This window comes from Alnus glutinosa, chromosome 10 (assembly GCF_958979055.1).
Source record: "Alnus glutinosa chromosome 10, dhAlnGlut1.1, whole genome shotgun sequence".
NCBI lineage: Eukaryota > Viridiplantae > Streptophyta > Magnoliopsida > Fagales > Betulaceae > Alnus > Alnus glutinosa.
In genome coordinates this window covers 1,741,473-1,754,989 of record NC_084895.1, presented here as the reverse complement: position 1 = coordinate 1,754,989, position 13,517 = coordinate 1,741,473, and the positions used below count along the sequence as shown (strand labels likewise).

The 13,517-nt window shown below is 33.0% G+C and overlaps 1 protein-coding gene across 7 annotated transcripts; it reads left to right on the top strand.

Moving 5' to 3' along the window:
• Positions 1 to 780: 780 nt before the first annotated feature.
• On the top strand, positions 781 to 10,417 carry LOC133880421 (UPF0481 protein At3g47200-like). Of its 7 annotated transcripts, none has more exons than XR_009902267.1 (4): positions 781 to 1,038; positions 2,146 to 2,236; positions 9,201 to 9,283; positions 9,951 to 10,417. XR_009902267.1 is itself a non-coding variant. In XM_062319371.1 (3 exons), the coding sequence occupies exon 3, from the start codon at positions 2,701 to 2,703 to the stop codon at positions 4,015 to 4,017; it is 1,317 nt and encodes a 438-aa protein (XP_062175355.1). In that variant the 5' UTR covers positions 781 to 1,038; positions 2,146 to 2,236; positions 2,660 to 2,700; the 3' UTR covers positions 4,018 to 4,090. The 7 variants fall into 7 exon arrangements, 2 of the variants coding, with proteins under 2 accessions (XP_062175355.1, XP_062175356.1); XR_009902266.1 differs by having other exon boundaries at positions 9,903 to 10,417; XR_009902265.1 differs by lacking the exon at positions 9,201 to 9,283.
• Positions 10,418 to 13,517: the final 3,100 nt, after the last annotated feature.

The following is a 13,517-nucleotide window of genomic DNA, read 5'->3' as shown; positions in this document are numbered from 1 at the left end:
AATGAGGTTGAGAGAAATTTGAGTTATTGAAAAGTAAATTGTCTTTTTTTTTTTTCTTGTGCAGTGTATTTTTTAATTTTTTGATTGACATTGTCGGGTTAAGTTGGGTTGCTGTGTTGAAAATGATTTGCTATTTTTTTCCCCTTTTAAATCTGCTGTATTTATTGTGGACTTGCAGGGTTTTATATATATATATAAAAGAAAATTTATATTTGTAGTTAGAGTAAAGTTTTTTTTAAAGGGGGCTGTTTCTATTTTTGCAGGGCCATTGCTTAACCTAAAAATAAGAAAATAAAAAATTAAGGGCTTTGAAAACGTGCCTCCGCCAAATTACGATCAAGTCCAGAGTGAAGGCCATTCTAGAGAGAGATGGGTCCATGTTCATGTGTAGCAGGTAGGAAGTCAAATTTGCGGAAAAAAAAAAAAAGAAAAAGAAAAGAAAAAGTGCAACTCTGGGAAATGCTACGGATCCGGAAGACTTTTCATGAGATATGGTTCCGGACCTGGAGTCCACGTCTGTTAAAAAACTGTCCCGGTCCGTTATTTAATAATTAAAAATATATATATATTTTTATTTATCTTTTATGTATTTTTTATTTTTTTAATAAAATATATTTTTTAATTATTAAACAACGGACAGGACGGTCTTTCATTTCTCTGTTTCGTGTTGCAGTGAAATGTCAGGAGAGAGATGGCTGGCTGACGTGATTGAAATGCATACAAGATTGACTTTTGTTTATAAAAATTCAAAAGAAAAAAAAAATTCTGGACGCCATAATTCTCTCCAAGTCGTAGACCTGCAGAAGTACAAAGGAATCTTTCTTTCATTTCACCCCAAAAGTTTTCCCTCTCACCAAAGAGCTACTCCCTCCCTCCATAACCTCCGCCTGCCGTCCACCCTGCAGCAGCAGCCGCCGCCCACCGGCGACACCACCACCGGCAGATGAGAGCGACGCCCGCCATCTACACCACCAACAGCCCAGCACCACCGTACTGAACGGACCGAACGCTACCACCCACGACCCACCATCTAGAGGGGTAAATTTTCTCAAGGGATTTTTCCTTTTGATTTTTAACTCAGATCGTTGCTATTTTATTGAATTAATCGATGAATTTAATGGCTTTTAATTATATATATATTATGATGCAAAACTGCGTTCATATACTGCGAAAGAGTTTTTATTTGCCCAGCAGATAGCCATAACATGGTTTCACGTGGTGTAAGGGATAACTCTTTAGGAGGATTACGATTCTTTACAATTTTTAAGAATTTTTATGTGAATTTTTTTACATGACGTGAAAAATGCTAAATATTATTAGCAACAAGCCAACTTTGCCTTTACGCGGCCCACTTACCATTTCTTCCTTCTTCTTCTTCTCCTTTTTCCTTTTTTTTTTTTTTTTTTTTTTTTTTTTTTTTAAATTTATTTATTTATTTATTTTATATATATAAATATTCAGCAACAACGCCCATTTTAATGAAATGAGTCCGGATTCATGTATAATCTCACCTCAACTATTACACAATCTTAAGGTATATTAGAGTGAGACCCATACAAAGAGGCTTTTATTTATTTATTTATTTTTATTTTTAAAGAAACAGCCAACTTTAAACAAAGAGTAGGGGCCTTAAAAAAAAATCATTTGAATAAATATTTGAGACTGTTAGCGATGAATACATCATGCAGCGATTATTCATCGCAACGATTTCAAGGGAAGATACAAAGACTTGTCGAGGACAACTGAATATATTGTAAATTATATTTATATGTTTTTAGAGATAATTACATTTTATTGCTATTGTGTTAGTTATATTTTTTAATATTTTTAATTAATTTTTTATGAGCTTTAGATTTTTCTTTTCAATCATAAAAAAATTGAAAAATTTATTAACCTCCTCTTAACCAAAATCCTAGCTCTCCCACCGATAACAGATAGCATGCTTCAAACAATTTTCTCCAACCAACTTTTTCTCGATCACTTTAGGAAGCTGTCATTCGATCACTTTCCTTCCAACAGGAAGGTTATGTAAGCAGTCTTAATCAATCCTTTATTCCTCAACAACCCTTTCAAAGTGGAACTAAATCTCTTTCTTCTATATAAAGGGCTCACTGATCTACTCTCTTTTTATTTCTTTTCATCCAGTGGATGACACACATGCTCGCTCGCTCCTCTCTCTCTCATGGCTTTCCTCCCTATTCACCGACGCTAGCTTTACTTCCCGGTTAAAATAGAGGTAATGTTTTTATTTTTTATTTTTGGCATTTTTTATTTGTTTTTAAGGTAGTGTCTTTCTCGTTTCTTAAGACATAAGTTGTGTTGTGTTTACTGTCATTCTTTCTGGAGCTTCAAACCTAAATCTTTGGTTGCTTTAGAATTAGATCAAAGGCATGTTGAAAATTGGAAACCACACACTAAGAGAATGAAAAGGAAGAGAAACAATAAATTGATAGAGGACTTTGTATTCTTTTATTCAACTTGATTGAAAATAACTTGCTTACATGGGTACATTAACAAACCATTCATAAGACAAAATATTCATTAAAACACTAAAGTATTTTTCATTTTTATGTTCCATCAAAAAATTTGGAAAATTATAAATAAATTCTTTCATACCTTTTTTTTTCTTTTTTCTTCCTTTTACTTGCTATTAAAGCAGGATCTCAAAGATATTGTTTGGCATTGGCAAAAAGAAAGAATATGAAAGAACAAATCATGGCAAAAACGAGTAGTAGCAATCAAACATCCATCACTATTAGAGATATTGTAACAGAAGTGACATCTTCGATTCAAGGAAAGCTTTGCCAAAAATCTCCAATACCATCTAAATGTTCCATATTTAGAGTCCCGGATAGACTACGCAAGCATAATGAAAAGGCTTTTGAGCCAGAGTTAGTTTCAATTGGCCCATTTCACCATGGGAAGGAGAAGTTGCAAGCAATGGAAAAAATTAAGTTATGGTATTTGCATTGCCTCCTCGATCGAGCACAAACTACGAGAACTACTTTGAAGTGCTTTGTAGAAGCTATTGGAAGAATTGAGAAAGAGTGTCGTGCATGCTACGCGGAAGAAATTCTTGTTCCTGAAAAAGATTTCATAGAGATGCTTGTGGTTGATGGTTGTTTTATCCTTGAATTATTCCGTAAATGTTCGGGGCAGGTGCAACCAGACATTGAAGATCCGGTGTTCTATATGCCATGGATGAATTGGAGATTAGCAAATGACGTGAGGCTACTTGAGAATCAGCTTCCTTGGCGCGTGCTAGATTGCTTGTTCTACCTAACCAAATCACATGCTGAAGAGACATCCCTACCTAATCTTGTCCTTTCGTCTTATGGATTTATATGGCCCCTTCGTGATAACCTCAAACACGATCATATACTTGATTGCCTACGAAACTCCGCAATTGGAACATCCACAGTAAAACCAGCCCCTAAAACTTTGCAAAGATACCTCATCACGTCTATGGAGCAGATTCCATCTGTGATAGAACTTGTGCAAGCAGGAGTTAAATTCAAAGCTGGAGACAAAAATAACAGCCCTCTTGATGTAACTTTCAAAGATGGAGTGATGACAATCCCACCGTTAAATGTTTGGGAGGATATAAGATCTGTATACAGAAATTTCATTGCATTTGAACAATGTGATCCAAGCAAAGACTTTGAAATCACCTCTTATGCTAAGCTCCTTGCTGACCTTATTAACAATAACCAAGATGTGGATTTTCTAAAAGACAAAGGAATTCTAAGTCTCTATTTGGGTACTGAGGACGTAGCAAGTATCTACAATAGGCTTTATAGTGATGCTTCAGTTGGTGCTTTCCTTTACTCAGACCTCTACCGTGAAGTGAATGCATATTGTAGGCGCCCTTGCAATCGATGGCGAGCAACGTTTAAGCGTGACTATTTTGGCAACCCATGGTCGATCATATCGCTCATGGCTGCATTCTTGATTCTAGTTTTCACTTTTTCACAAACCCTTTATTCTGTCCTTTCTTACCATAAACGCCCCTCCTAATATCAGTTAAGAAATTGTAAGCTAATCTCAACGTGTGTTTCTCTCAATAATAAGTCAGAGTAATTATGGATCCTATTGATTTTAGATGTTCTTATTGCAAACTCCAAGTACTATATATATTTGTAAATGTAAGAATAATTGATCTTGATAAATATCACGACTGTGTCGACCCAGATCTCATTATCTTAGTAATAAAAGTCAAATAATCACAATAACTTGTACCGTACATACATCATATCTCATAATTTGTTGGTTCCAATTATTGTTTGTTATTATGGTTAATCTTTGGTGGATTTTTCTCCCTGTTGCTTTTTTGGTTATGGGATTTGCGTTGATTGTATGTTTTTGGCATATGCACATTGATCAACTGATACAACAACTGAACCTCTCTATCAATCCTTCTGTGTAAAAGAACACGTGTTCTCTTAGGAATTTAAGAAGAAAACGAGAATTGGAAAAGAAGAAATGGAATGAAATTCTATTGAAAAGAGGCAATTCGAAGAGCCACACCCTCTAATGTTCAATCTGAACAATTCGATAACTCTGTCTTTCTCTTCCTCTCATTTATGCAATTTCCTACGCCTACGCCTATGCCTATCAACTGAATTAGTAATACATTCAGTTACAACTACCAAACATAACGACTATAACGAACATAATGACTTCAGTTACAACTAGGGCACATAACAATCAGCCCTTAAGATGCCACGTAACAATCTTCTCTCCTTATGTTGCCACGTATCAACCCTCTTAGAAGAGCTCCTTACAATTCTCCCCTCTTTAGAGCTCCTTACAATTCTCTCCTCTTTAGAGCACCTTGCCCACAAGGTGGGGGTAGGCTTGTGTTAGAGAGTGGCACTCCTCCCAAGTTGCATCATCTTTGGATTGACCAACCATTGCGCCAACAATTCAGTGATGGAACAATTGTTCTTTGGCCGAGATCGACGAGTTAAAATCTCCATTAGTTCAGGCTGAATGATGCCTACCAAATTCACAGGTGGCAAAATTGATAACAGATAAATTGGAACCTAGTTTAGGTCTGAGCTGAGAGACATGGAAAACACTCTGTTTTGGTATGTAAAGCAAAAGAGCTAGAAGCGGCATATCTGAAATTGTAATTAGGGGAGATGGCTTTAGCTATCCTATCTTTGTAAAAGAAATTACGAATTATGCTCATTCATAGGGTCACAACAAGCAATTGATCATAAAATGATTGGGAAAGAAACATGACAAAGAGATGATCCGGTGGAAATAAATACAAAATGACCATCCGAAAATTTATGAGAAAGAAAATAAAATAAATCTAGACAGTAGATTGTCCATTACACAAAATTTTGGCTTTGCAGAGGAAATTTTTTATCTCCCATCGGGCAAAGAAGAAAAGAAAGAACATGAATCATAAGATACCAAACAAGGCCACACAACAGCAATTTGCAATCCTCAAAACCAAAAGGCACAACAGAATAAGCCCACCTAATCTCCCTTATAATGATATTAATTTAATTTATATCGATTATAATGGGATGAGTTGCCCGAAGAACAAGGTATAGTATGTTTTTCAATCTGATCTCTCTTTTAATGATGTTAACCTTGATTGATTTTCAATTATGTTGGGAAAGACGAGGAGGAGATTTGCAAATTGGGTATTGAAATGGAGTAAGATTCATTATGATAAATATGTAAGGATGTGCTAGAATTAAATTAATAGTTATCAATACAACTGAACAACACTCAAGTCGAAGGTACAAACAAATGAACAACATTCAAAAAGCAGCACTACTTTTCTACATTTTGCAATTACTAAAATCTCTACTCTCCCATATCTATGCTACAAAAACAATATATCAATTTGTATGTTGAGCTGCTAATAGTTGCTTCTTTAATGGAGCGGGAGAAGCTGAATTTGTGAACACTACATCAAACAACTCTTTTTTATAAAGCCTAAAATATGAATATAGGAAACAAAAGAAAAACTCTCTCTTCAACATTCTTATTCATAGAACTCAACAACAATAACAACTAGGCGGTCAATCCGATCTTATTGTGCTTAAATAGAACCCAGGGTTCAACGTTGAAAGTAAAATTACAAAAGTAGTCTTTATTAAAAATTGTCGCAACTTCACTCCAGCCAATGTTGCACGAGGGTTGCACGAAGTTTTTGTCCTATGATTAGTCACATTCTTGCTCGAGCAGAGGTTACGCATGATTTGTCTCCTGCAAAATTGAAAATTCCCACTCTAGAAGCCTTTCCTACTTTGCTCAAGATCCTCCCTGAGGGCATTTCTAAGTTGGGCTGCATCACTTTTCCATTTTCACAAAATTTTCATGGTACTCCCAAAACCTGAGCACCAATAATTCAACATTCGGGGATTGACTTTCACACGGTTGCTCCTCGGAAGATCACCATATGGTAAAGTTTCTTGAACTTATTAAGCTGAAAACAGGATGTGGAAAGAACATGTAATAAAACCAAATTTTATCCATAGTGGCTAAGCTTCATCAGTCGCCAGAAGCACATGGTTCTCAATGCAAGTCAACAAGGATTGAAAGGAATCCATTAAACGTTCATCAATTTAGAATAGGTGATTCTTCAAACCGCAATAGAACTACAAAATATAACAGGAAAATATACTCACTGTAAGGTCTTCCATATGGTGATTCATCAAACAACTAATGTGGTATTCCTTTGCACTTTGAGGGAACAATACGCGTGAATTAATTGAATATAAACTACCTGTAATAGAAAATGATTGCGCGAGGCCCAAAATTTATGTTGAAATTATGGCCTAAGTTGGAGATTGGTGTCTATATTGGAACTAACAGCATAGAATCTGTGGTAGCTTCTAGGGCATTTATGAACACAAAAAACAGAGCTGAAAACCAGCAACACAGAAGACAAAAACACCACGAAATGTTTTAATGGAGACAGTAGCTTCTAGGGCATTTATGAGCACAAAAAACAGAGTTGAAAACTAGCAATACAGAAGACAAAACACCACGAAATGTTTTAATGGAGACAGGACCAGAGTAGAAAACCAGCAACATCATGGTGTTTTGATATAACTCTGGTTTTTGTGTACCTTGTTTGCTTTCTATTCTATTTTTTTAACTCGAAATATATATATATATATGTGTGTGTGTGTGAGAGTGATAAAATGGCTACCTTAAATTAAGTACAATTTTATGCATCTGTGATTGATTTAAGCCCTCCTCTTCGTAGAATCAGAGTCATTTACAGGCTTTGCCTGCTAGATTTCATAGAGATAAATCAGATAATGATCACGCCCGTGGTTTTCAAAACCAGAAGAATCTCCTCTACTTGTAAATAAAATAATAGGTGAGGTACTGTGGTCACGGGTTTGGTTTTAATCCCATGCTGAAGTGGGTTTCATATATTTTACCCTTGTGGGTTGTGAAATACGAAATAAATAAATAAAAATTGAAGTTTATTTTATGACATTTAAGTGCAAAATTAACATATAAGTTACATATTACCTCATAAATAATTAGAAAATCATGTTACTAACTATTTTTTTTTTTTTTTTTTTTTTTTTTTTTTTTTTTTTTTTATATATATATTCCCTCACTTTATCAACTATACATTCATAACAAAAAAAATAAACACTAAATTTTAATTGATGAAAAAAAAAATCTAAAAAATTAAGATATCGAAAAAAATATGGTTTTTATTTCTGTAGTTGGATCTTCTTCTATTTTTTTTTTTTTTTTTTTTTTCTTTTTTATAGATGACTTGGCGCTTAATAATGTAGCATTGATATTAGGTTCTGTCAAACTATCAATTTTGAAGAAAAAAGTGATAGAAAAATCTATTTAAAATTTATATTAAATTTAAAAATCATATTCTTAAAATTAGAAACTCAATATATAAATTTAAAAGAAATAAAAATTTAAGCAATAAATATGATTTTCCCTCGTTGGTAGGAAACCGTTGGCAAACCCTGCACTAAATGCACCTTTAATGCTTGACAACGCCGATCCTAGTCAACTCACCATATTAATGCCGTATGTGCTCAACCTACTCGAATAAAACATATATATTAAAAATTTTGAAATGAAGAAAACTTCTACAAAATTCTGTTATTCGTCCCTACACACATTTTTGATTATATATATATATATATATATCTTTGTTCAAATCTCGAGTGGGTTACACTATTACTCTTTGTGAAGGAATCCAAATGGATGTATGTAAGACTGACAATTTTTAACATGATTTATGAATTTAGTACAAATTAGGTCAATTCGAAATTAAAGGGTTATGGTTGAGAAGTTTAACCCATTTAATTAAATGGGTTGGATTAAGGTTGACTTATATAATCTTATATTTATGCCTCGACATGATCTGAACTCAACACGTAACATAAATATTAACAATTTTTTATACTATCTGTAAACCTACTACGAAATTAACAAATTAGAATCGAGGGGTTTAATCTATTTAATTAAATAAATTCGATTAGAATTAACCTATATAATCTTATATACATACTCCCACACGATCCAAACCTTACATGTAAATATGAAGTAGCAACCTTTACTGCATGTAATTTCTTGTCAGAATTGTATTCTATCCAACATTGCACTGTTTGTAAAACCATTCTAATTTTTTTTTAAAAAAAAGTCAAATTAAAAATATTTTAATTTTTATATCACAACAATAATTTTTTATTATTATTTTAAAAAAATTACTAATAGAATTACCCCACAATTTGCATGTTTCAAGATCAAGAGCAATTAAAAATCTTTCAAGTTGAAGATATAAATTTAAAGTTAATAAGACAAAAAATAGATACCAAGAAACACCATATATGAAAAGTCAAAAGAATAAAATTCTTATCACATCGCAGCAAATATGGCCCCCAATTATATTACAAGAAACTAGTCAATCACAAAACATATGACAATGAGTAATTATTGAAAGGCCCTTAAGTTTCAAATTACAGAGTGCTGAGATGGCATACAATCATCAAGTATAGGTACCATTTGGCTCCTATCTGATCTCTTGTCTTAGTGGCCCTACCTACCAAGTTTATTTTATGAATGTCATAAGGCCGTCCCTCATATCTTGTACAAGAGATGTATACTCCCCGATCGATTCCATACGGTATAATAGATGATCATGATAAATTTGTTCAATTGAATTGGTCGACTCCGGCATGCAGACACTGTGAAGGGAAAGGCATGAGATGTATGAAGAGTAATAGGAGTGGATCGGGAACACAGTGCATTACTATACAGACTAAAGGTATTCTATCTATCCAATTAATTACCACCTTTGTACTTAACGAGTAAAAGCCATGTGTTGCTAAAGCATTTAAGTAGGCCATATAATATAGTTGTAACTCTTCAACTAAATTGTTGAAAACCAACTCGCAAGAGAACAACTAGGGTGTACATGCAGACGTGAATATGATTATCTGTAATATTTGTAGCTATATCCATAAAAATGTAGATATAACTTTTATTGTAAAATCCGCATCCGCATTCCCGTGATTATTACTCGCTATTCGCATAATAGATAATGAGCCTTTTGAGCTTATTTTAGTCTTTTGAATTTTTTTTGAATTTCTATTAAGGCTTATTTTAAACGATTTTGAAAATAATTTAGGTCAATTTTTAGTGTTTTTGGTTTGTTAGATTTTTTTCTTTTTTCTTTTTAAGTTCTAATTTTTTGAAAATATATTGACTGTTACACGAGAAAGCAACACAATCAAACAAACCAATGTTAACATAATCTATGCTTAATCCAAAACGATGTCATTTTGGTATTAAACACCAAAACAACGTCGTTTTGATGAATTTATTAAATGTAATATAAATGGAATGCGGATGCTATTATTAACCGCATCCGCATATGTGGATAGCGAATGCAATTGATAGAGTATTCTGAGGTCCTGATCGATCCGTCTCAGCATCAGCACCACCCATGCCGCCACCACCACACCCGTTGCCACCACCACCAGCCATGCCGCCGTCTCAGCATCAGCACCACCCGTTGCCACCACCACCAAGGTGCCCTGCAATATCACTTCTCCTACTGAAACGACTTGATTCATTGTCATCATGGCCACAAGGAAAGATGACCATTGATATAATTGAGAGGGACATGATAATCATGCCAAGCAAAAGTAGGCTACCTGAGCTCTCAAACGCAATACCTGCATCATCGTCATGGGCACCAACTAGAGCGCCAAAATCTCTCGCCATTTGTGTGATGTCACTCGATCTCCTGCTTAGCATAGAAGTTGAATGGTTATATATATACTATTTACAAGATTTCGTAGGTCAATATATTTCATAGGTCATGTTAGAATATATTTTTCATATTATGATGGTATATTTTTTTTGTAATAATATTTTTCATTTAGGTTTGATTTTCTTTTAGGGTTTATTCCCATTATATTAGAATATTTATATTTTCTAAATTGAGTTTATCGATATTTACTTTATTTAAGTTTAAGATTTTTTGCTCACTATTCATTATCTCTCTATAAATAGAGAGTTGTGTAATAATGTTTAATACAGTGAATAGACAAAATGTAGCCCATACATCTAGCTCTTTTCGTTTCTGCTTCTGCTTTCGCTTGCTGTTTCTTTCTCTTTCACATAATATTATTTTCTATTTTATATTTATTTCTACAAGTCAATATATAGTTTGATATCAATGCGAGCCAATTTTATCAGTTTTTTGTTAGACTCATTTTACTTAAAAAATCATATATCTACTGACTCTGATATCAGATTGAGACAAACTTAATAGCGTTGAAAAGCTTATTCAGATGACTACAATTTTATATTTCATGAATATTTTGTAATTCCAACGTTTAGTAGGTAAAAGTTGTCATTTTGTATTCCAAAGTGTTTTTATTTTGTTTTTCTATTATTATTTTTTAGGGTTTCGAATTTAGGCTTTATATAAGCCTATTAATATGGCTTTAGCCTCCGGTTTATTATTTGTATCAGTTTATCAATACGAAACACTATAAAAGTGATTTTCTATCATTTTATATTAATTCCTCTGTAGAATCTTAATTTATTGTTATTTGTTATTGCGAATTCACCACCAGACCCACAATCAATAATGTATGTGTCTTACTAGTGTTTGAAGTTTAAAAATAGGGGCAAAGTCAAGAATCAATTGGTGGAGGAGCCGAACCTAAATAAATAAATATGTATATGTAGTCCTTCTATATGTGTGTCCGCTTGTAAAATAAAAGAAACAAATCTTAAACAGTTAAACTTAACTTCATACTAAATCATAAGTTATAACTGTATACAAAAGTTACATGTCTATAAAATCATATTAACAAATAACTTTTTTTTGTTAGAATTTTTTTTTTAATTATAATAGTTCTTATTAGCATTAACAATTGAAAAAACAACAAATAATTAACCAAATCAAATAACCCATCAAAATAGCAAACAAGAAAAAAGATAAACTACTTGACAAATAAATTAAGCACAGTTAATAAAGTATAAGAAAAATGAGTACGTTTCAGTGAATCAATGTTATCTTGAGTTTGAAGGATTTCTTGAAAACAAATCAAATATAAAAATGTGCTAGCTGAACGCTGCAAACGAATAAAAAAAAAATAATTAATCAGAAGAATAAGTGACGGAACACAATTAAAAAAGAAAAAAGAAAAAAAAAGGCATACTTAGTTCTTTTTTTGTGTATTTATTTTGTAAGTTTCTTAAGAATTCAATCTAGACTAAATACTGAAAAAACAAATTAAATAATAAAAACATATAAAAAAAATTTATCAATCAAAGACAAATACTAACAAAGCATATTTGATTAATTGATTATTTCTCATATTAATCACATAATCAACTTTAAAATTTTGAATAATATGATTCCTAGTTTTAAAAAAGAAAGTAGAAAAAAAGGTCATTGATTAATTTCCTCCCCAATGTATAATATTTACTCCTCACTTAATTCCCTCCCCACCCATGGTTGATGGTCCCACGACAGCACCACTCATTCAAGTGATCCAACAAAATGACAAATACAATTGATCAATTTATCAAAAAGTGGTTTTTTGAAGCCAATTGATTCACCCATGACTCATTCACAGTATTCCCATCTAGTTTCTTAGTTTCTAGGACCTTCTCGGCTTTCTCACCTTCTGCCTTTATTATTTTTCTTCTCCCCAACGCATTGTCAACGCACAAAGGCACTAGTGCTTCAAGCGAATCAAGCCTTCACAGAATCACAATCACAACCTTCAGTTTCATTCCTCCTGTCCTCCGTCTCCTCGTCTCCTCTTATCTTCCTCACTTCTCTAGTTTCTTTAACACTCTCTTCTTCTTCTTTTTGTTCATAGAAAAGCCTCAAATTTTAAAGCAAAAATTGCAAAATAGCCTACGGCCCTACAAAGAAGTGAGATCTAGCAGATAACTCACAGTGTGACAAATGACAGTGCTGGTGGACCGTGGACTTCCAACGGTGTTTCCTCCAAAGCTGTTCTTCTCAAATCTCAATCTCAATTCTCCGAGTTCTCTCAAGCCTTCGGTATTTTGAAGTTGTGTTTTTCTTTTCTTTTCTCTTAGGGTTGAATGTAAGAATGAGGTTGAGGAAAATTTGAGTTATTGAAAAGTAAATTTTGCGTTTCTTTTTTTTTTTTTATTTTTTTTTCCTTGAGCAGTGTATTTTTTAATTTTTTGATTGACATTGTCAGGTTAGGTTGGGTTGCCGTGTTGAAAATGATTTGCTATTTTCCTATTGCTATTTTTTTTCTTTTCCCTTTCAAATTTGCTGCATTTATCGTGGACTTGCAGGGTTATATATATATATATATATATTTATTTATTTTTAAAAAAAGAAAAATTATATTTGTAGTTAGAGGAAAGTTTTTTAGGAGGCCTGATTCTATTTTTGCAGGGGCCATTGCTTAACCTAAAAATAAAAAAATAAAAAATTAAGGGCTTTGAAAATGTGCCTCCACTAAATTAAAAATGTGCCTCCGCGCCATTCTAGAGAGAGATGGGTTCATGTTCATGTGCAGTAGGTAGGATGTCAAATTTGTTGGGTGTGTTTGGCAAAGGAAGAGTGGAATGAATCATGCTCAATGTAAGCATGGTGCAGAGTGCAACGTCCACTCAATCAATCCAGAATTGATTATACTTATTAATTTTCAATTTTGTCTATCATATTGTTAGTCAGATACTAGTTTGACCATCTCGTTAATACAATCAAAAATTTCACCGAGAGTGAAGATTAAACAAAATTAGACATTTTTTATGGGCAAAATTAAAAATTAATAAGTATAATCAATTCCAAGTTGATTGAATGGACGTGGCACTATGCACCATATTGACATTGAGCACGAATCATTCCGCTCTTCCTTTGCTAAACACGTTGGGCTTGTTTGACAAAGAAAGAGAAATAAGAATTCCTCTTTCTCACTTATCCCAAAAATAATTAACTTCAAAACATTTCAATTTTATATTACATCAATAAATTTTTATTATTATTT

What these genes read in the sequence shown, in the direction of transcription:
- LOC133880421 (XM_062319372.1), top strand. Translation starts at nt 2,701, where the DNA reads ATGAAAGAACAAATCATGGCAAAAACGAGTAGTAGCAATCAAACATCC.